This window comes from Xiphophorus hellerii, chromosome 7 (genome assembly GCF_003331165.1).
Source record: "Xiphophorus hellerii strain 12219 chromosome 7, Xiphophorus_hellerii-4.1, whole genome shotgun sequence".
In the NCBI taxonomy this organism is placed as follows: Eukaryota; Metazoa; Chordata; class Actinopteri; order Cyprinodontiformes; family Poeciliidae; genus Xiphophorus; species Xiphophorus hellerii.
In genome coordinates this window covers 6,079,583-6,102,766 of record NC_045678.1, presented here as the reverse complement: position 1 = coordinate 6,102,766, position 23,184 = coordinate 6,079,583, and the positions used below count along the sequence as shown (strand labels likewise).

The 23,184-nt window shown below is 38.2% G+C and overlaps 5 protein-coding genes across 5 annotated transcripts; 4 read left to right on the top strand and 1 right to left on the bottom strand.

The window, feature by feature from the left end:
* Positions 1 to 382: 382 nt before the first annotated feature.
* Positions 383 to 1,482, bottom strand: LOC116723407 (olfactory receptor 6N2-like). Its single transcript, XM_032568265.1, has one exon. It carries the CDS (start codon positions 1,480 to 1,482, stop codon positions 532 to 534), a length of 951 nt encoding a protein of 316 aa, XP_032424156.1. The 3' UTR covers positions 383 to 531.
* Positions 1,483 to 2,372: 890 nt separating this feature from the next.
* Positions 2,373 to 4,694, top strand: LOC116722817 (olfactory receptor 11A1-like). Its single transcript, XM_032567137.1, has 2 exons — positions 2,373 to 2,495; positions 3,678 to 4,694. The coding sequence occupies exons 1-2, from the start codon at positions 2,373 to 2,375 to the stop codon at positions 4,692 to 4,694; spliced, it is 1,140 nt and encodes a 379-aa protein (XP_032423028.1).
* Positions 4,695 to 7,311: 2,617 nt separating this feature from the next.
* On the top strand, positions 7,312 to 8,570 carry LOC116723438 (olfactory receptor 11A1-like). The gene has a single exon (XM_032568322.1). It carries the CDS (start codon positions 7,401 to 7,403, stop codon positions 8,313 to 8,315), a length of 915 nt encoding a protein of 304 aa, XP_032424213.1. The 5' UTR covers positions 7,312 to 7,400; the 3' UTR covers positions 8,316 to 8,570.
* A 2,229-nt stretch (positions 8,571 to 10,799) lies between these two features.
* Positions 10,800 to 12,002, top strand: LOC116722816 (olfactory receptor 11A1-like). The gene is made up of 2 exons (XM_032567136.1): positions 10,800 to 10,813; positions 10,960 to 12,002. Exons 1-2 carry the CDS (start codon positions 10,800 to 10,802, stop codon positions 11,975 to 11,977), a joined length of 1,032 nt encoding a protein of 343 aa, XP_032423027.1. The 3' UTR covers positions 11,978 to 12,002.
* Positions 12,003 to 15,230: 3,228 nt separating this feature from the next.
* On the top strand, positions 15,231 to 22,894 carry LOC116722815 (olfactory receptor 11A1-like). Its single transcript, XM_032567135.1, has 2 exons — positions 15,231 to 15,811; positions 22,186 to 22,894. Exons 1-2 carry the CDS (start codon positions 15,231 to 15,233, stop codon positions 22,727 to 22,729), a joined length of 1,125 nt encoding a protein of 374 aa, XP_032423026.1. The 3' UTR covers positions 22,730 to 22,894.
* Positions 22,895 to 23,184: the final 290 nt, after the last annotated feature.

Here is a 23,184-nt window from a genome sequence, read left to right as displayed (position 1 = left end):
AAACAAGATAACTGAACCTATTGAACGACAACAAACCAAAACACTGACATGGTGACGTGGGTTATTTTATCTAGTAAACTTAAACGATTGCTTCATCTTAAGTGTAATTTAATATGATCTATGTTCCACTACTAGTCGCACCTCTAATTGAGATTGTGTACATTTTTAATTCATGACCAACACTGGCTGATCATCTCACAGACTATTAGTTATATTATTCATTAATGGTTGATGTGCACAGAGTTTGGAAATTACAAACAGAAGAACAGGTTTTAGAGTAAGGAGGCAGAAATGACAAAATTAAAATAGTTTGGTAAATTTTATTCTGTAAAGGATAATACAAAAACATTTACAAATCAATACATTGTACACATGGGCTAATTTAGTGATTTTATTTATAATCTTTAGCCGTTGCACACTTATAATATTGACATGCATCAGATACGTAGACACAGTAATAACAGTAAAACTTTAAACGACATTAGATAAAACATATTTTGCATATCAGAAGTATTGACTGCCTGCCTATAATCACTGCTGATTTTTACTCAAGACAACTTTTGCCTGCCAGAACAACCGCTTCAGATGTTTGTAAATTTCCTTCATTTTGAACCCGTATATAAACGGATTAAACAAAGGGTGATACAGAACAATTTGCAGCGTCATGATTAAACGCGCCGTTTTTGAAAAGTCCGATTCCACGCGCACAATGCATATGTCGTATACGCTCAACAAAGTCAGGCTGAACAACACCAACAAGTGGGGCAGGCAGGTCTCGGCCGCTTTCCTCCTGACCTCTTTGCTGCTTCTGTAAGAAATGATCAGGATCTTTGTGTAGGAGAACAGGATGAAAAGTATAGGAAGTATTACAATATCTAGAATGGCAAACACACCGAATATAGCGAGAGATCTCGGCATCACGCACTGAAGCGTGTAGACTGCGTTGTTACAAAATATCCCTCTGATGTTGAAGCTACAGAGTTTAACTTTGGTGCTGCTGAGCATTATTAGTGGAATTGATGCGTGGCAAGCAGGAACAAACCAGGAGAAAACCAGGAAAACGGTGACCGTGGTGTTTGTCATAATTGTTGGATAAAGCAGAGGCTTGCATATAGATACGTACCGATCATAAGACATGACCGCTAGCAGAAAGAACTCTGCCGGACCCACGAAGTAAAAGAAATAAAACTGGAGGAGGCAGGCTTCGTAGGTTATTCTCTGCTTTTCGGACAAGAGGTCAATCAAAAGCTTCGGGTAAGTGGTGCTACTGTAAAAGACACAATTCACCAGCAAAGCAGCAATGAAGACATACATTGGTTCATGGAGGTTTTTGTTAGCCCAGATGAGGTACACGATAGTCAAATTACTGCATATGATTAGGATGTAGGCAGAGAACATCAGAAAAAAGTAAGCATATTTGTATTTGCTCATTTCCACATACCCATCCAGAAAAATGTAGGTAGCATTCATTTCATTGTTCATGGTAGTGCACTCTGAGTCGGCTGCTTGAAATGAAGCACACTGAGCCTGTGATAAAATTTTATATGGTTGCTTCAGCATGTTATAAACCTCTAGACAGCTAGTCTCTGGAGGTCCAGTACATCAGTCAACAACATCGTCCATCAGGCCCAACAGATTTACTTTCACAAGCGGAGAATTACGGCTTTTGGTACTTGATTTGTACATATAAAACTTTATTTAAAAAAATTGTTGGGTTTATTTGAAATGTAATGGACACAAATAGAATAGAAAAAAGGAAAAGGTTTAAAAAGAAAGGAGATAAGAGTAGGGAAGAGAAATGAGGATAGAGAAAGTCAAGACCCTTGAACTCTGACCCGTGGGAAGAGAAAAAACCCAAGAAACCACGACAACATATGCACATATAATACTAATAACTGACATCATTGGAAAGTACAAGCTGATACAAGATGTATTTAGTGGCAATAGCAAGAATGCATCTGACAAACACCTGAATTTGAACGCCACCCAGGACGAGACTCCGATCCCGACCCCATCTGGAGACGGGCCAGAAAGTGTCCAGCCAGAAACCGACACAAACAGTCCCAACAATCTAAGCTCTGGATCTCACCTCTTCACACCAGCCCCGACATGGGTTCCTCCACAGTGCCACTCCAAACTCGCACACAAGCATTGAACACCAAACACAAACGTTACGAATAAACGTTTCTATGATTATGTTCGGCTTTAGGATAAGGAGAAACCCCACAACTTATGGAAAAGTCTTTTGGGGTCTTTTCATACCTCTGTTCTCTGTTAGGAGTTGGGGGTTAGAGGAGGAGGAGGAGCAAGCCATGTGGCTTCAGGCTTTATGGGGACTCCGGTTCTCCCAGGATTGTTTGGACTTTTGGATCATGAGTCCTGACTGCGAAGGCCAACCCTTCATTGGCCAAAGTGGCCCCGGGGTTCTGGCTGGCTGTTCCTGGTCATTAGAGGTGTGTGGCAGTGATCGGGAGCGTGGTTTCATTTTGGACCTGGTGTGCCATTTACGGTGGATGTGTTGTGTGTAGATAGTGAGCTGCCAGCATGCTTGGATGCCATTTTTTATAAGACAAAATAAAATATCTGGCATTATTTAGTCTATCAGAACCAGAACCTCGAGGTTCTCCGTTGCTGAGTGTCGCTGCAAATCAGCGGAGAAATAACCGCAGCTGTTGCGCTCCAGACCGTAAGACGGAGAATCTCCCCACTGGACTAGAACCGAACCGAATCACACATTAACCTGTTATAGAGAGCAACTTGCCACTGGAAAGTGTCATAAGATGCCCTTTGTGGAGCTCTGGTAACTGTTGCTGTTCGTGGCTGTACTGTAATAATCAGACCAAGTTTAGTTTGTGGCTGCAGCAGCAAGTGTGTTTTGAACGTGCTCCCAAAACAAAAGCGGTAGTTTTCATTGCCTACCGACAGATAAGCAAACAAAAAGAATTTGGCTAAAAATTCTAAACTTGAAGAGAGAACCCAAAATGCTTTTTGTGCTCATTTCATTGTGTGGACAGAAAGCTACAGAAGAAAACCCGCATCTGCGTCCAAAGCAACTGAGTCAGTGAAGTAGCTACATATGCTAGTGCGGGTAGCTACATCTGCTAGTGCAACTTGAAGAAATGCGGCCATTTCTTCAAGTCGCCATCCCTCTCCGCACTAGCTATAGGTAGCGGTAAAACAATATTGCCACATTTAAGCTTTTATAGCTGGTGCCCACATATTTTATAGCGTAAAAGCTCTGACAAAAGCCGGTTAGCGAGTTGCTAACATGTAAACAAATGGTGGTTCCGGTTTGTGGCGGAAGTCGTGCCCACAAATCACGCAAAGCCTCATGGGGGCTTTGAATAAGGTGGATATACAGTAGCTGTAAGTTAAAAACACAAAGCACATAAACAAATTATAACAGATAGGCTAGTAGATGAACTGTCAGCGCCGTTAAATGTCTACACTTAGCAGAAAATTTGATGTTTGCTTTATGGCAAATTAAAAAATTATTGTGATTAATGGAAGCCGACTTTACTGTAAAAGTAATGGGTATGCACTTTGAGCCACCACTCCTCACACTTCCCTTAAACTTGTCAGAAGTTGCTGCCATGCCAACATGTCTTCAAGGAATAGTGTCTGAAATCCACGGTGGATAAAGAAGTCTCTTTAAAAGGTCGCCGTGTCTCAAACAGTTTACCAACAAAGAAGACGTCTCTTCTCCCACGCACTGCTTTAAAGCTATTAGTCTGTCTCACTTTTTCATTTCTGTTTTCGTAACTACGTTGCCTACTGCAATGAATGTCACTTACATCACTCTTGACGGTCACGTAGAGATTGAAAAATACAGATATGTCTATTTTATCTTCATGTTTACAAGTTATGTTTTGATCCTGTCCAGCAATTCCACAGTGTTTTGCCTGATTGTGATCCACAGAAACCTCCATGAGCCCATGTATGTTTTCATTGCTGCTCTGCTGATGAACTCCATGCTTTTCAGCACCGTGGTCTACCCGAAGCTTTTGATCGACTTTATATCTGAAAAGCAGATCATAACTTATGAAGCATGTATCTTTCAGGGTTTTTTATTCTATTCATTAAGCGGCTCTGAATTTTTACTGTTGGCTGCCATGGCTTATGACAGATATGTGTCCATATGTAAACCTCTGCAATATCCAACCATTATGAGAAAAAGAAAAGTGACTGTTCTCCTCGTTTTATCTTGGTTCGTGCCTGCCTGCCATGTGGCTGTGACCACCGTTCTGTTTGCTCATTCGAATGTCTGCAGCTTTACTTTGAAAGGCATTTTTTGCAACAATTCAGTGAATTATCTTCTCTGCGTGGCTTCAAAAGCGATAGTGATCTACTGCGTTGTGGTTCTATTCAACATCAGCCTTCTTCCGATGTTTTTCATCCTCTTCACTTACACAATGATACTGATAGTGGCCTGTAGGAGCGGTGGAGATGTGAAGAAAAAAGCTGCACAGACGTGTTTACCTCACCTGCTGGTTTTAATCAACTACTCCTGTTTGCTCACTTGTGACATGATTATTATTAGGTTACAATCTGATACTTCAACAACTCTACGTTTCATAATGACATTGCAGATAATAATGTATAATCCTCTTTTTAATCCAGTCATATATGGACTGAAAGTGGGAGAAATTTATAAACAACTGAAGCGGTTGCTCTGTCACACCAGAGGAAAGTGACAGCTTGTTTAAGCTTCGGTCGTTTTTGTCTTTTTTCTGTCCCAGGAAATAATTATTTTTGAAAACTGTTTAATTATTAGAGGTAAACGTGGAATTTGATCAGTTTTGTGTGTTTCTCACATTCATTTACCTTATCTACAATAATGATAGTCTTACAGGTTTGTTTTAAAGCCAGTGTAATTTAAGACAGGATGTACTACTGTTATTATTAATTATATTTTCTTTTTATAACAAATGGTTATTCTGTGAAGCTAAAGAAGGTCCTTGTGCCTATGTGTTTAAAAAAAAAAATACATTCAAAATGCTGCGCAAATCTTTGTTAATAAAGCTTGTCACTGACGTGATCTTATTTATCAATATTTTATGAAAGGTTTAGTTGTATATTTACTGCCAAAACTAAATATTAAACATTTTGTATTTATCCAGCTCTGGAAAACATGAAGAGCCCACTGCACTGAACCCCATTGAAAACCTCCTGGTTCTTCCACCAAATATTGATTTCTGAGTTAAAACATTAATGTTGTGTTTTTTTCTATATGAATATGAACTTGTTTTCTTTAAATTATTTGAGGTCTGAAATCACTGCATCTTTGTCTTTATTTTGACCATTTCTCATTTTCTGCCAATAAACTAAATATTTGTTTGGAATTTCAGAGAAATGTTATCAGTAGTTCATAGAGTAAAAAACAATGTTCATTTTACTCAAACATAATCTTGTAAAAAGTAAAATCACAGAAACTGATCATTTTAAGTGGCCTCTTATTTTTACCAAACAACATTCATGTTACTTTGTTTTAAAATGATTATTTTTACTGTAAATACATTTTTAATGAGTTTGTTTTTAGAACAGTACACAGTAAACTAGTTTGTGCATAAATGTAAAATGGAGATTACCGTATTTTCCGCACTATAAGGCGCACCTAAAAACCTTCAATTTTCTCAAAAGCTGACAGTGCGCCTTATAATCCGGTGCGCCTTATATATGAACCAATATTGAGCCACAACAGGTCTCACAACTACGGTAAGCAGCCGCCGACTTCATTTTCCCTGTAGAAGAAGAAGTGCGCGGTGCCTGCTGGGTTTTGTGTAAAGACCCCAAAATGGCTCCTATTAAGAGACACGCTGACGACGCAGAGTTTAAGCTCAAGGCGATCAGTCACGCAGTAGAACACGGGAACAGAGCAGCAGCCAGAGAATTTAACATGAACCAATCAATGGTGCGGAAGTGGATATATATTGTTATTTAACTAAAGTTTGATTTACCGTAACAGTATCAGACTGTTTTTTACGTGTTTATTGAATCAAGGAAAAGTTCCCCTCCACTATATGTTATACCTTGCTGTTGTTAAAAGATAAACTGTGTCACGAAAATACCACGTCACTTACTTTACCTCGGGGAAAATAATAAAACAGCTTTTTATTCATTTTGGGAATGAACGGAGGTTTCAGAACGCTGGTTTGTAATCTATTAATAAAGTTTGACTGACCTATCTGACTATTTTGTTGACATTCCCTTTAGCGCAGCTCCATCTAATGGATGCATAACGTAACCCCAGCCTCTACTGTAGCGTCTGTTCTATGCGCCTTATAGTGCGGAAAATACGATACTGGTGTGTTTTTTTTTTACGATGTTTTCAAATTAGACTCTTAACCAGAATGAAATGCTTTTGTATTTTGTCACAGCAACAAGCATCAGTCTTGATTAATACAATACAACATCTATAACTATCTGTGTATTTCTATCTGTTAAACATAAGTTTGAATACAAAGTGATTACCTATCCAGGGTTTCCCCCAGAGTATTATAAGCCTGGCGGGCCACCAGGCTTTACTTCTTCCCCCGCCAGGATAAGATTTCTTATTTATTTAAGTTTTTTTTTAAATGTTTGCATTTTTTAAGACTTTATAGTTGGTGTTCATGTATTAATCTAACAATCTTTCATGTAACACATAATTATCAAGTGATATTTTCAAATTTCCTGTCAACTTTAAACATTTTTTAACTCAAAAACACGACGGGCCGCTGGATGAATGACTGACCCAACCACCAGACTTGGCCAGTTTTCTGGGGGAAAACTTGCTACTAAAGCCACTGTCATGAACAATAATTAATTTTGCACAAAATGCAGAACTCCTAACATAATAAACTGATTTTTTCTCACTGAACGTGTGAATTTATGACTTAAATCCATTATTTTACACCTCTTTTGTTACTTGTTGGCATCTTATTGTTGTGCATTCAAAGACAAAACTTTAAATTTACAAAATATACAAAAAAATGTTAAATTGAGTAGAAATAAACCTGTAACCCCCCCAAATCCAGATCAAAATTAAACAGTTTCAAACCAAACTTTAATGGCATTTAAAGGTTTTCCTATTTTACTCCTTATTAAAGTGCACAAATCTGCGTACGGATCACAAACGTTGCTGTAAAAGTATAATGGATGCACAATGAGCCGTACCGACTCACTCGTCGTTTCAACTTAAAGCTTGTTACCATGCCAACATCTCTTCAAGGACTAGTCTCTGAAGTCCATGGTGGCCAGAAAAGCTCTTTAAAGAGTCCTTCGATATCAACCAGTCAACAGTCTGACTTTTTTTCAGACTCTCTGCTGCATTCGACTACTTTCCTCATGTGCAGCACTTTGAAACTATTAGTCTGTCTCACTTTTTCATTTCTGTTTTCGTAACTACGTTGCCTACTGCAATGAATGTCACTTACATCACTCTTGACGGTCACTTAGAGATTGAAAAATACAGATATGTCTATTTTATCTTCATGTTTACAAGTTATGTTTTGATCCTGTCCAGCAATTCCACAGTGTTTTGCCTGATTGTGATCCACAGAAACCTCCATGAGCCCATGTATGTTTTCATTGCTGCTCTGCTGATGAACTCCATGCTTTTCAGCACCGTGGTCTACCCGAAGCTTTTGATCGACTTTATATCTGAAAAACAGATCATAACTTATGAAGCTTGTATCTTCCAGGGTTTTTTATTCTATTCTTTAAGTGGTTCTGAATTCTTGCTGTTGGCTGCAATGTCTTATGACAGATATGTGTCCATATGTAAACCTCTGCAATATCCAACCATTATGAGAAAAAGAAAAGTGACTGTTCTCCTCGTTTTATCTTGGTTCGTGCCTGCCTGCCATCTTGTTGTGCCGGCCGTTGAATTTGCTCAGTTAAAACTCTGCAGCTTTACTTTGAAAGGCATTTACTGCAACAATTCATTGAATTATAACTTCTGTGTGACTTCAAGAACGCTGTATATTTATGGCCTTGTGATGCTGTTCGATCTCAGCCTTCTTCCGATGTTTTTCATCCTCTTCACTTACACAATGATACTGATAGTGGCCTGTAGGAGCGGTGGAGATGTGAAGAAAAAAGCTGCACAGACGTGTTTACCTCACCTGCTGGTTTTAATCAACTATTCCTGTTTGCTCACTTGTGACATGATTATTGTTAGGTTACAATCTGATATTTCAACAACTGTACGTTTCATAATGACATTGCAGATAATAATGTATAATCCTCTTTTTAATCCAGTCATATATGGACTAAAAGTGGGAGAAATTTATAAACACCTGAAGCGGTTGCTCTGTCACACCAGAGGAAAGTGACAGCTTGTTTAAGCTTCGGTCGTTTTTGTCTTTTTTCTGTCCCAGGAAAGAATTATTTTTGAAAACTGTTTAATTATTAGAGGTAAACGTGGAATTTGATCAGTTTTGTGTGTTTCTCACATTCATTTACCTTATCTACAATAATGATAGTGTTAACTAGTTTTACTCAGGTTTGTTTTAAAGCCTGTGTAATTTAAGACAGGATGTACTACTGTTATTATTAATTATATTTTCTTTTTATAACAAATGGTTATTCTGTGAAGCTAAAGAAGGTCCTTGTGCCTATGTGTTTAAAAAAAAAAATACATTCAAAATGCTGCGCAAATCTTCGTTAATAAAGCTTGTCACTGACGTGATCTAATTTATCAATATTTTATGAAAGGTTTAGTTGTATATTTACTGCCAAAACTAAATATTAAACATTTTGTACATATCCAGCTCTGGAAAACATGAAGAGCCCAATGCACTGACCCCATTGAAAACCTCCTGGTTCTTCCACCAAATATTGATTTCTGAGTTAAAACATTAATGTTGTTATTTTTCTATATGAATATGAACTTGTTTTCTTTAAATTATTTGAGGTCTGAAATCACTGCATCTTTGTCTTTATTTTGACCATTTCTCATTTTCTGCCAATAAATACTAAATATTTGTTTGGAATTTCAGAGAAATGTTATCAGTAATTAATAGAGTAAAAAACAATGTTCATTTTACTCAAACATAATCTTGTAAAAAGTAAAATCACAGAAACTGATCATTTTAAGTGGCCTCTTATTTTTACCAAACAACATTCATGTTACTTTGTTTTAAAATGATTATTTTAACTGTAAATACATTTTTAATGAGAGTTTGTTTTTAGAACAGTACACAGTAAACTAGTTTGTGCATAAATGTAAAATGGAAATTACCGTATTTTCCGCACTATAAGGCGCACCTAAAAACCTTCAATTTTCTCAAAAGCCTAAAAACCTTCAATTTTCTCAAAAGCTGACAGTGCGCCTTATAATCCGGTGCGCCTTATATATGAACCAATATTGAGCCACAACAGGTCTCACAACTACGGTAAGCAGCCGCCGACTTCATTTTCCCTGTAGAAGAAGAAGTGCGCGGTGCCTGCTGGGTTTTGTGTAAAGACCCCAAAATGGCTCCTATTAAGAGACACGCTGACGACGCAGAGTTTAAGCTCAAGGCGATCAGTCACGCAGTAGAACACGGGAATAGAGCAGCAGCCAGAGAATTTAACATGAACCAATCAATGGTGCAGAAGTGGATATATATTGTGATTGCACTAACGCTTGATTTACCATAACAGTATCAGACTGTTTTTTACCTGTTTATTGAATCGAGGAAAAGTTCCCCTCCACTATATGTTATACCTTGCTGTTGTTAAAAGATAAACTGTGTCACGAAAATACCACGTCACTTACTTTACCTCGGGGAAAATAATAAAACAGCTTTTTATTCATTTTGGGAATGAACGGAGGTTTCAGAACGCTGGTTTGTAATCTATTAATAAAGTTTGACTGACCTATCTGACTATTTTGTTGACATTCCCTTTAGCGCAGCTCCATCTAATGGATGCATAACGTAACCCCAGCCTCTACTGTAGCGTCTGTTCTATGCGCCTTATAATGCGGAAAATACGATACTGGTGTGTTTTTTTTTTTATGATGTTTTCAAATTAGACTCTTAACCAGAATGAAATGCTTTTGTATTTTGTCACAGCAACAAGCATCAGTCTTGATTAATACAATACAACATCTATAACTATCTGTGTATTTCCTTCAGTTAAACATAAGTTTGAATACAAAGTGATTACCTATCCAGGGTTTCCCCCAGAGTCTTATAAGCCTGGCGGGCCACCAGGCTTTACTTCTTCCCCCGCCAGGATATGATTTCTTATTTATTTGAGTTTTTTTTAAATGTTTGCATTTTTTAAGACTTTATAGTTGGTGTTCAGGTATTAATCTAACAATCTTTCATGTAACACATAATTATCAAGTGATATTTTCAAATTTCCTGTCAACTTTAAACATTTTTTAACTCAAAAACACGACGGGCCGCTGGATGAATGACTGACCCAACCACCAGACTTAGCCAGTTTTCTGGGGGAAAACTTGCTACTAAAGCCACTGTCATGAACAATAATTAATTTTGCACAAAATGCAGAACTCTTAACATAATAAACTGATTTTTTCTCACTGAACGTGTGAATTTATTACTTAAATCCATTATTTTACACCTCTTTTGTTACTTGTTGGCATCTTATTGTTGTGCATTCAAAGACATAACTTTAAATTTACAAAATATACAAGAAAATGTTAAATTGAGTAGAAATAAACCTGTAACCCCCCAAATCCAGATCAAAATTAAACAGTTTCAAACCAAACTTTAATGGCATTTAAAGGTTTTCCTATGTTTACTCCTTATTAAAGTGCACAAATCTGCGTACGGATCACAAACGTTGCTGTAAAAGTTTAATGGATGCACAATGAGCCGTACCGACTCACTCGTCGCTTCAACTTAAAGCTTGTTACCATGCCAACATCTCTTCAAGGACTAGTCTCTGAAGTCCATGGTGGCCAGAAAAGCTCTTTAAAGAGTCCTTCGATATCAAACAGTCAACAGTCTGACTTTTTTTCAGACTCTCTGCTGCATTCGACTACTTTCCTCATGTGCAGCACTTTGAAGCTATTAGTCTGTCTCACTTTTTCATTTCTGTTTTCGTAACTACGTTGCCTACTGCAATGAATGTCACTTACATCACTCTTGACGGTCACGTAGAGATTGAAAAATACAGATATGTCTATTTTGTCTTCATGTTTACAAGTTATGTTTTGATCCTGTCCAGCAATTCAACAGTGTTTTGCCTGATTGTGATCCACAGAAACCTCCATGAGCCCATGTATGTTTTCATTGCTGCTCTGCTGATGAACTCCATGCTTTTCAGCACCGTGGTCTACCCGAAGCTTTTGATTGACTTTATATCTGAAAAGCAAATCATAACTTATGAAGCTTGTCTCTTTCAGGGTTTTTTATTCTATTCATTAAGCGGCTCTGAATTTTTACTGTTGGCTGCCATGGCTTATGACAGATATGTGTCCATATGTAAACCTCTGCAATATCCAACCATTATGAGAAAAAGAAAAGTGACTGTTCTCCTCGTTTTATCTTGGTTCGTGCCTGCCTGCCATGTGGCTGTGACCACCGTTCTGTTTGCTCATTCGAATCTCTGCAGCTTCACTTTGAAAGGCATTTTTTGCAACAATTCAGTGAATTATCTTCTCTGCGTGGCTTCAAAAGCGATAGTGATCTACTGCTTAGTGGTTCTATTCAACATCAGCCTTCTTCCGATGTTTTTCATCCTCTTCACTTACACAATGATACTGATAGTGGCCTGTAGGAGCGGTGGAGATGTGAAGAAAAAAGCTGCACAGACGTGTTTACCTCACCTGCTGGTTTTAATCAACTACTCCTGTTTGCTCACTTGTGACATGATTATTATTAGGTTACAATCTGATACTTCAACAACTGTACGTTTCATAATGACATTGCAGATAATAATGTATAATCCTCTTTTTAATCCAGTCATATATGGACTGAAAGTGGGAGAAATTTATAAACACCTGAAGCGGTTGCTCTGTCACACCAGAGGAAAGTGACAGCTTGTTTAAGCTTCGGTCGTTTTTGTCTTTTTTCTGTACCAGGAAATAATTATTTTTGAAAACTGTTTAATTATTAGAGGTAAACGTGGAATTTGATCAGTTTTGTGTGTTTCTCACATTCATTTACCTTATCTACAATAATGATAGTGTTAAGAAAAATGATTATTTTTTGGTGTTTAATATAGCCAATATACGACATGTGTAACAGTTATATACAATACTTCTATTTGGAACAGGTCTCGTCTGAGATGCGGAAAGCAGACAAAGCAGGGCCTTTTTTCCTCCCCCTTTTGACAGACACAGCAATAAAATTTACAGTCTGAAAGAGGTTAGAGACTCTTTGGCGCCTCTCCCCGTATCTGGCACGGCCCAAGACGAAGAGGTCCGCCCGTTTGCGTAGATAAAAAACAGACACCTTTGCTATAAATCAGGAAGTCCCAACTTTCTCTGGGGGGCCGAGACAGGGCTCTGATTAGTCGGACAACGGAATGCCTTCTTTGCATATATTAAATAGGGAAACGCCTCTTTGGTTAAAATTTCAGGTCAACACCGGAGAGTCTGAGAGTTTTTTCATCTTTTCTGCACGTGGGCGCCTTTGTCTGTCTTTATGTTCGTTTGTCTTCCCTTGTGTGTCTTATTTTGTGATAAAATGTATATCTCTGTTCCTCTGCAGCTTTGTTGTCGATTGCTTTGTATGAGATTAAACTCCGTGATTTGTGACGTCAACACGTTTTGTTGTTGTTTCGTTTTAGCAGCACGCCGTCGCTACACGTCGCTGCACGGAGAGCGTCACTCGCCAAGGACTCGGAAGATCCCGGGCAAGATTAAAGAGGAAAAGAGCCAAACGTTTTGTCCAAAGCTAGCATTAAATGATCCTCTTTTTTAATAATAGTCTTAACTAGTTTTACTCAGGTTTGTTTTAAAGCCAGTGTAATTTAAGACAGGATGTACTACTGTTATTATTAATTATATTTTCTTTTTATAACAAATGGTTATTCTGTGAAGCTAAAGAAGGTCCTTGTGCCTATGTGTTTAAAAAAAAAAATACATTCAAAATGCTGCGCAAATCTTTGTTAATAAAGCTTGTCATTGACATGATCTAATTTATCAATATTTTATGAAAGGTTTAGTTGTATATTTACTGCCAAAACTAAATATTAAACATTTTGTATTTATCCAGCTCTGGAAAACATGAAGAGCCCACTGCACTGAACCCCATTGAAAACCTCCTGGTTCTTCCACCAAATACTGATTTCTGAGTTAAAACATTAATGTTGTGTTTTTTTCTATATGAATATGAACTTGTTTTCTTTAAATTATTTGAGGTCTGAAATCACTGCATCTTTGTCTTTATTTTGACCATTTCTCATTTTCTGCCAATAAACTAAATATTTGTTTGGAATTTCAGAGAAATGTTATCAGTAGTTCATAGAGTAAAAAACAATGTTCATTTTACTCAAACATAATCTTGTAAAAAGTAAAATCAGAGAAACTGATCATTTTAAGTGGCCTCTTATTTTTACCAAACAACATTCATGTTACTTTGTTTTAAAATGATTATTTTTACTGTAAATACATTTTTAATGAGTTTGTTTTTAGAACAGTACACAGTAAACTAGTTTGTGCATAAATGTAAAATGGAAATTACCGTATTCTCCGCACTATAAGGCGCACCTAAAAACCTTTAATTTTCTCAAAAGCCGACAGTGCGCCTTATAATCCGGTGCGCCTTATATATGAAGCAATATTGAGCCACAACAGGTCTCACAACTACGGTAAGCAGCCGCCGACTTCATTTTTCCCTGTAGAAGAAGAAGTGCGCGGTGCCTGCTGGGTTTTGTGTCAAGACCCCAAAATGGCTCCTATTAAGAGACACGCTTACGACGCAGAGTTTAAGCTCAAGGCGATCAGTCACGCAGTAGAACACGGGAACAGAGCAGCAGCCAGAGAATTTAACATGAACCAATCAATGGTGCGGAAGTGGATATATATTGGTATTTAACTAAAGTTTGATTTACCATAACAGTATCAGACTGTTTTTTACGTGTTTATTGAATCGAGGAAAAGTTCCCCTCCACTATATGTTATACTTTGCTGTTATTAAAAGATAAACTGTGTCACGAAAATACCACGTCACTTACTTTACCTCGTGGAAAATAATAAAACAGCTTTTTATTCATTTTGGGAATGAACGGAGGTTTCAGAACGCTGGTTTGTAATCTATTAATAAAGTTTGACTGACCTATCTGACTATTTTGTTGACGTTCCCTTTAGCGCAGCTCCATCTAATGGATGCATAACGTAACCCCAGCCTCTACTGTAGCGTCTGTTCTATGCGCCTTATAGTGCGGAAAATACGATACTGGTGTGTTTTTTTTTTACGATGTTTTCAAATTAGACTCTTAACCAGAATGAAATGCTTTTGTATTTTGTCACAGCAACAACCATCAGTCTTGATTAATACAATACAACATCTATAACTATCTGTGTATTTCTATCTGTTAATCATAAGTTTGAATACAAAGTGATTACCTATCCAGGGTTTCCCCCAGAGTCTTATAAGCCTGGTGGGCCACCAGGCTTAAATCTTCCCCCGCCAGGATAAGATTTCTTATTTATTTGAGTTTTTTTTAAATGTTTGCATTTTTTAAGACTTTATAGTTGGTGTTCAGGTATTAATCTAACAATCTTTCATGTAACACATAATTATCAAGTGATATTTTCAAATTTCCTGTCAACTTTAAACATTTTTTAACTCAAAAACACGACGGGCCGCTGGATGAATGACTGACCCAACCACCAGACTTGGCCAGTTTTCTGGGGGAAAACTTGCTACTAAAGCCACTGCCATGAACAATAATTAATTTTGCACAAAATGCAGAACTCCTAACATAATAAACTGATTTTTTCTCACTGAACATGTGAATTTATGACTTAAATCCATTATTTTACACCTCTTTTGTTACTTGTTGGCATCTTATTGTTGTGCATTCAAAGACATAACTTTAAATTTACAAAATATACAAAAAAATGTTAAATTGAGTAGAAATAAACCTGTAACCCGCCCAAATCCAGATCAAAATTAAACAGTTTCAAACCAAACTTTAATGCCATTTAAAGGTTTTCCTATTTTACTCCTTATTAAAGTGCACAAATCTGCGTACGGATCACAAACGTTGCTGTAAAAGTTTAATGGATGCACAATGAGCCGTACCGACTCACTCGTCGCTTCAACTTAAAGTTTGTTACCATGCCAACATCTCTTCAAGGACTAGTCTCTGAAGTCCATGGTGGCCAGAAAAGCTCTTTAAAGAGTCCTTCGATATCAAACAGTCAACAGTCTGACTTTTTTCCAAGAGTCGCTGCTGCATTCGACTACTTTCCTCATGTGCAGCACTTTGAAACTATTAGTCTGTCTCACTTTTTCATTTCTGTTTTCGTAACTACGTTGCCTACTGCAATGAATGTCACTTACATCACTCTTGACGGTCACTTAGAGATTGAAAAATACAGATATGTCTATTTTGTCTTCATGTTTACAAGTTATGTTTTGATCCTGTCCAGCAATTCAACAGTGTTTTGCCTGATTGTGATCCACAGAAACCTCCATGAGCCCATGTATGTTTTCATTGCTGCTCTGCTGATGAACTCCATGCTTTTCAGCACCGTGGTCTACCCGAAGCTTTTGATCGACTTTATATCTGAAAAACAGATCATAGCTTATGAAGCGTGTCTCTTTCAGATGTATTTGTTCTATTCATTAAGTGGTTCTGAATTCTTGCTGTTGGCTGCAATGGCTTATGACAGATATGTGTCCATATGTAAACCTCTGCAATATCCAACCATTATTTTTTTTTTTTTTTTTTTTTTTTTTTTTTTATTAGGTTTTAACATCAAAATACAAAATGTACAAAAATATATGAACAAGATATGTAAACTTTTTTTCTATAACAGAACCGAACATAAGTCGTACAGAACACATGGATAAGCCTTCCCAAATAAAATCCAGAGGAATAAGAAAAGAAAACAAGGAAAAACAAAAAGTAGATATGTTAGAAGAAGAAATAAAAAAGACATTAGTCTTGTGTGCAAAGTACAATGATATAAATATAGGTCTTAATAGTGAAAGAAAGAAAAATAAAAAAAAAAGGGGGGGGGAAGGATTTAAGAAAAAGGTACATCAATAGGTATTAATGACAAAATAAATAATTTGATAAATAATATGATAATGTAAATAAAAAGGTCAGGCAAAAGCAAAATTTAGTTGGGCACCATACGGGACGGCAATGTCTGAACAAAATCAAAAAACGGCTGCCAAATCTTTAAAAATTTAGTTGTGGAACCTCGTAGGGTAAATTTAATCTTATCAAGTTTACTAAAGTGTAAAGCATCTTTAATCCAGATTTCAAATGAGGGAGGTAAAGCTGATTTCCAGCACAGCAATATTCTACGCCTCGCCAACAAAGTGAGAAATGAAACCAGATCAGCCTCAAGTCTTGACAAAGAAACCGTCTCAGAAAGTACACCAAACAATGCAGTTAGTGGATCAGGCTGGATGGACATATGAGCTACTTCAGACAAGGCTGCAAAAATGTTTGTCCAATATTGCTTTAGTGATGGGCATGACCAAAACATATGGATCAGTGAGGCAGGTGTTTGATGGCAACGATCGCATTCCGGACTAACGTTTGGGTATATTTTAGAAAGCCTGGCCTTAGTCCAGTGAGTGCGATGCAGGACCTTACACTGAATTAGTCCGTGTCTGGCACACAGTGACGAACCATGAACACGGTAAAGAATTCTATCCCACAAGTCATCTGGAAACAGAAAACCCAAGTCCTCTTCCCATGCCGCTTTGATTGAGAGAATTGGGGACTCACGAAGACAGCACAATCTCTCATACAAACATGAAATAGGACCCTTTTTCGGTGGGGAAGGTGACAGAAGATTATCCAAATCATTAACAGGAGGTTTAGAGGGAAAGAGAGAAGTTTTTTCCTTAACATAACTTCGGACCTGTAGGTAACGAAAAAAGTGGCTCTTTGGGAGGTCGAATTTTGCAGAAAGCTGATCAAAGGAGACAAATGTACCCTCCTCATAGAGGTCACTAAAGCTTTTGATACCATGAGAGAACCAAACGGAGAAAGCATTATCGATCATAGAGGGCCGGAATAAAGGGTTCTTGAAGATAGGAGATTGTAAAGAAAAAAAGTTTAATTTAAAATAGCGGCGGAACTGAAACCAAATTTTCAGAGTCACTCTCACCATTTTGTTGTTCGGAATTTCAGCTCCTGATAGCAATTTGGGAGCATAAACTAAAGCAGACAAAGACGATCGTATACAGGATGAGGCTTCCAAATCCAGCCAAGCCGGGGCACTGTCCAAATCATTTGTCTTTAACCAATAATTAAGAATTCTAATATTGGATGCCCAATAATAAAACATAAAGTCCGGCCATGCCATTCCACCCACACTTTTTGGTCTCCTAAGATATGATTTACGAATTCTAGAGGGTTTATGATCCCAAATAAATCCAGTGATGATTTGGTCCAGTTTGCTAAAAAAAGAAACGGGGATAAAAACAGGGACACACTGAAAGAGAAAAGAAAACTTGGGAAGCACGTTCATTTTAATCGTATTAATTCTCCCAGCAACGGATAAATGAAGCAAAGACCATCTATCTAGGTCTTGTTTGACCTTGTCCACCAACGGCTCAAAGTTAAATTTAAAAAGGTCGCAAAATTTACATTTGACCTTAACACCTAAATATGTAAAACCATCAAGGGCAACCCTAAATGGGAGAGAAGCAAGTGAATATTTTCGAGCCACCGAATTTAATGGAAAAATTTCACTTTTACCGAGGTTTAGTTTATAGCCAGAAACGCGGCTAAATTGATCAAGAGTTGAAAGTACAATAGGGACTGAAGAGGCTGGTTTAGAAATATAGAGAAGCAAGTCGTCGGCGTACAAGGAAAGTCGTTGTTCAATGCCTGATCTTGTGACCCCACTTAAATGTGTATTGGATCTAAGTGAGATGGCCAATGGCTCTATAGCTATTGCAAAAAGTAATGGGGACATGGGGCACCCCTGTCTAGTGCCTCTGAAAAGAGGAAAGTATTTAGAGTAAATGGAATTTGTTTTGACAGAGGCAAGTGGGGAAGTGTATAAGAGCTTTATCCATGAAACAAACTTATTACCAAATCCAAAACGTTGAAGTACATAAAAAAGGTAACCCCACTCCACCCTGTCAAACGCCTTCTCCGCATCCAGACTAATCACAAATTCAGCTTCACAAGAATCTGTGGGGTTATAGAGCACATTAAATAACCGTCTAACATTGGAGAAGGCATATCTCCCCTTAATAAATCCAGTCTGGTCAGGACTGATCAAAGATGGCAAGACAGTTTCTAAACGGAGGGCTAAAAGTTTGGCGAGAATTTTATAGTCTACATTTAAAAGAGAAATTGGGCGATAGGAGCCACAAGATAAAGGATCTTTATCCTTCTTCAGGATCAAAGAAATAGAAGCCTGTAACAAGGATGCTGGGAGAGTTCCAGTTTCAAATGAGTGCCTAAACATGTTCAGTAGGAGGGGAGCCAACTTAAGACTGAACTTTTTATAAAATTCGACAGGAAATCCATCCTGTCCTGGGCATTTTGAACTTTGCATATTATTAAGAGCACGTAGAACTTCTTCTACAGCCAAGGGCTCTTCCATTTTAAGACTATAAGTTCGGTCTAGTACAGGAAAAACAAGGTTATCACAGAAAGAGTCCAGAGACAAAATATCAAATGGACATTCAGACACGTATAATGACGAATAAAATTCTTGGAACTGGTTATTAATTATTTGTGGATCCGAAGAAATGCCATTGTGAGTCTGGATCTGTGGGATAAAATGTGTTGCTGACGCGTTACGAAGTTGGTGAGAAAGTAGTTTACTGGCCTTGTCACCATATTCATATTGGGCATGCTGCGACTTCAAAAGCATCTCCTCCACTTGTACTGATGCCAATCGGTCAAACTCTGCCTGTAAAGACAACCTAACATTGTATGCCTCGGGTGAGGGGGAAGCTGCGTATAGTTCATCCAACTGCAGAATTCGAGTTGTAAGTTCTGACAACTTTGCCTTTCTCTGTTTAGTTTCGAAACTACTGTAGGATATAATCTGTCCTCGTATAAAAGCCTTAAAAGTCTCCCACAAGAGAGAGGGTGATGTACCTGGAGTATCATTTGTGGCAATGAAGAAGTCTATTTTTGAAGTAACAAAGGCAACAAACTTATCATCAGACAACAGACGTGTGTTCAAGCGCCAAGGAACAACAGAAGGAGAGCCACCTCCCATCACCAGGTCCAATGTCACAGGAGCATGATCTGAAATCACAATGGCATTGTGAGAACAAGATCGGATATGCGGTATCAGTCGGCTGTCCAAAAGAATGTAATCAATACGAGTGTATGTATGGTGAACTGGGGAGAAAAATGTATATTCTTTACGAGTAGGGTTAAGAAAGCGCCAGGCATCAATAACTGAGAATTCTTTAAGAAAATTATTAACAACTTTGGAAGAATGTGATTGTCTGTTAACATTATTTGATGACCGATCCAAAGGGCCCAGCCAACAGTTCAAATCGCCAGCCAAGATAAGAAAATGTGAAGATAAATCTGGAATTTTGGTAAAAAAGGAACTAAAAAAATTATAATCGTCCCAATTCGGTGCGTACACATTAGCCAAAACTAATTTTGTATTAAAGATGCTCCCACAAACAATAATGTATCTACCATTAGGATCAGTAATAATGTTAGAGGACACAAATGGTACTGATTTGTGAATTAAAATAGCAGCACCTCGAGATTTACCTTGAAAAGTTGAATGATACATTTGGCCAACCCAGCCCTTCCGGAGTCTAGAATGATCTGAAATTTTCAAGTGGGTTTCTTGTAAAAACACAATTTGAGCACCCAAATGCTGTAAATGATGGAGCACTTTACTCCTTTTAATGGGTTGATTTAAACCCTTACAATTCCAGCTACAAAACTTGAAAACCTGACCCTTTAGTAAATTATCACAATTAGCTTGTGACATCCATCAATCTGTGTAAAGAATGACCCATTGATAGCACTTAAAGACCAAATAACATGTGAAAAACAGTACGACAAAACAAGAACGTTAGAACTTACCCCTGATTGCTGAAGCATCTTCCCAAACAAGATGCGCGCATACCCCCTTTTGCTAACTACTAGATACCTCTCCCCAAGCATCCACGGACCCAGTAGAACTCAAGCTCCCACCAGTGCAAAGCAGGAACAAAAAAAAAAAGTGGATCAAATTATATTATCTAATTAAGTGTATAAATAGATATGCATCTACATACCCATACACACACAGAAATATAAATAAACAAATAAAGTATATATAGGAAATAAATCAGTAGTAAGGATAGAAAAACTAAAAAGGTATTTGAAAGAAAAAGAAAAAAAAAAGAGATTTAATAAAATATAAATAATATAATAATATAGTAATATTTATAAAATAAAATAAATTTTAAAAATTAAACAAAAATAAATAAAACATCATAAATAAGATAAGTAAATGATTAGAATCAAATATGTAAGAAGAAAAAAAAAAATAAAAATTAACAAAATCTGGTACTAAAAGCACCCCCTACATTTTGTGAAATCACAAAAAAAAAAAAAAACAACCTTCAGTTAGGTTACCATTTCACAAATATAAATCAGAAATAACGAACATCAGCCTCAAACCAAGTCAAAGTTATTAGTCAGAAGGAGCACCACCTCCCAGTTTCTTAATAAAGTCTGTGGCAGCTTCGGGGTCGGAAAACTTGCGCACAGCTCCATTTGGCAGTGTGATTCTTAACTCAGCAGGGTAGAACAGACCAAACTTAACGCCAGGGCACGAGTGTAGGAGACGTTTGGCATTCCCAAATTGTGAGCGTTTTTTGGCCACTGATGACGTAAAGTCTGGAAAGATAAAAATTTTCCTGCCCTGATAGAGAAGAGGTGCAGCAGCTCCTGCCCGGCGCAGAATCAGTTCCTTCACATGAAAATAATGCACTCTGATGATAATTGGTCGAGGTGGAGCTCCTTCTTTAGGTTTTTCCCTGCTAGATCTGTGAGCTCGGTCCAGAAGCGGCACATCCTCCAATCCCAAAAGGTCACGCAGAAGCTGTGAGATGAATTCTCTAGAACTGGGCAGTTCCAGTCCTTCAGCCAGCCCGATGAGACGAATATTATTACGCCTTGACCTCCCCTCCAGATCCTCACATTTAGCCTGTAGTTGTTTAACTTCCCCTGCTAAAACGGATACAGAGGTCTGCAGGGAGGACAAATCATCACTGCAAGAGGTAGCAGAGACCTCAAGCTCTTTGATTGTGGCTCCCTGAGTTTCAACAAGAGACTGGATGGAGTTTATATTAGCATTAAGCTCAGCCTTCACGGATTTAATTTCTGACCTTAATGTGAGAGTAAGAGAGTCGATCCTCTTGTCAAAAGTATCACAAATGTCTTGCTTCAGACCCTGCAGTGCTTTGATGAATGTTGCCTCACTGAGCGGTGTATCTGATCCACGCTCGTCGCTCCCCAGCGGCGTCTCATCCATCCGGAGCGCGCCCGATCCAGAGCCCGTCTCAGCGGCAGCACGTCTCTGACGAGGTCCCTTAGTTTCCCTCTTGTCCATTTTACAAGAGTCGCAGTACTTTAAAACAGAAAATGGTCCCAAACAGTGCCGAAGAAAGTTGGCGTAAACGATGACGTCACAGTTCAGCGACACGAGCGAGCGCAACCAATAATTAGCTTTAGCACAATGGACCATCCAAGGACGGAAACCACTCTTTTATGCTCACCCGTGCCCGCAGTAATATCAGTCCTAGTACCACCGTGCAGGGGACAAGGGATCAACCCAAAAGTGACAAACCAGTCCGTTTCGGGCCCGGGTCGGGCGCTATGTAGCTAGTGCACGCTGGCTAGGTTCGAGGCGACGACCGCGGCCTGTTACAAAAAGTTATTAAAACAAACGACTTATCGACCAAAAAAGGTGTCAAATGAACCAGGGATTAGAAGCGCATCATTATATACATATGCGAGGCTGATTTATAAATAGGGGTGTGCTTTAAAATAAATGTTTTGTCCCTGCTTTTGCGGAGCCTCGAGAAGCACGTCTTCACTCCATGGTGTTCCTCCGCGTCCCCAATATCCAACCATTATGAGAAAAAGAAAAGTGACTGTTCTGCTCGTTTTATCTTGGCTCGTGCCTGCCTGCCATCTTGTTGTGCCGGCCGTTTTATATGCCCAGTTAAATCTCTGCAGCTTTACTTTGAAAGGTATTTTTTGCAACAGCTCAGTGAATTATAACTTCTGTGTGATTTCAAGAGCGCTGTATATTTATGGCCTGGTGATGCTGTTCTATCTCGGCATTCTTCCAATGGTTTTCATACTGTTCACTTACACAGTGATCATCATAGTGGCCTGTAGGAGCGGTGGGGATGTGAGGAAAAAAGCTGCACAGACGTGTTTACCTCACCTGCTGGTTTTATTAAACTATTCCTGTTTGCTCACTTACGACGTGATTATTGTCAGACTGAAGTCTGAGATTTCAAAGACTGTAAGTTTTGTGATGACGCTGCAAATAATAATGTACAGTCCTCTTTTTAACCCAGTCGTATATGGACTGAAAATGAAAGAAATTTACAAACACCTGAAGCGGTTGCTCTGTCACGCCAGAGGAAAATAATAGCGGCTTTAAGCTTTCATCGTTTTTGCCTTTCGATGGGAGGCTTTAGTTTTGACTCCCACACTGTCTAACTGATCATTTCTGTCTTTTTAAAATCTGTGGGTAACGTTTACTGTGAAAGAGTACCAGTGTCTCTCTGATTCATCGGAAAGCTTCTTATGTTCCTGTAGTGTTATGCCGAATCAAGGAGGTCACCAGTATTGCGTTTGAAGGTCTTTAATATCGAACATAACACTAACACATTCTCAGGCTGCTGAACATTGTGTTGTCGGCTTTAACGTCTCTCCTGTATACATCACTTCCTTGTTCTACTCCAACGTGACCTTACACATAAAATAGTTCCACTACATTACAGTTCCTGCTAGTCGTTCTCTCTCAAGTTTTATTTCAAAGCCGGAGACAAAACGTGGCACCATGAAGACGACATCTGTAGCAGCTCAAATGGACGTTCTAGC

What these genes read in the sequence shown, in the direction of transcription:
- LOC116723407 (XM_032568265.1), bottom strand. Translation starts at nt 1,482, where the DNA reads ATGAACAATGAAATGAATGCTACCTACATTTTTCTGGATGGGTATGTG.
- LOC116722817 (XM_032567137.1), top strand. Translation starts at nt 2,373, where the DNA reads ATGAGTCCTGACTGCGAAGGCCAACCCTTCATTGGCCAAAGTGGCCCC. An exon ending in GTGGTTTCATTTTGGACCTG is followed by an intron (nt 2,496 to 3,677) that starts GTGTGCCATTTA and finishes TGTCTCAAACAG; the next exon opens with TTTACCAACAAAGAAGACGT.
- LOC116723438 (XM_032568322.1), top strand. Translation starts at nt 7,401, where the DNA reads ATGAATGTCACTTACATCACTCTTGACGGTCACTTAGAGATTGAAAAA.
- LOC116722815 (XM_032567135.1), top strand. Translation starts at nt 15,231, where the DNA reads ATGCCAACATCTCTTCAAGGACTAGTCTCTGAAGTCCATGGTGGCCAG. An exon ending in GTGTCCATATGTAAACCTCT is followed by an intron (nt 15,812 to 22,185) that starts GCAATATCCAAC and finishes TCCTCCGCGTCC; the next exon opens with CCAATATCCAACCATTATGA.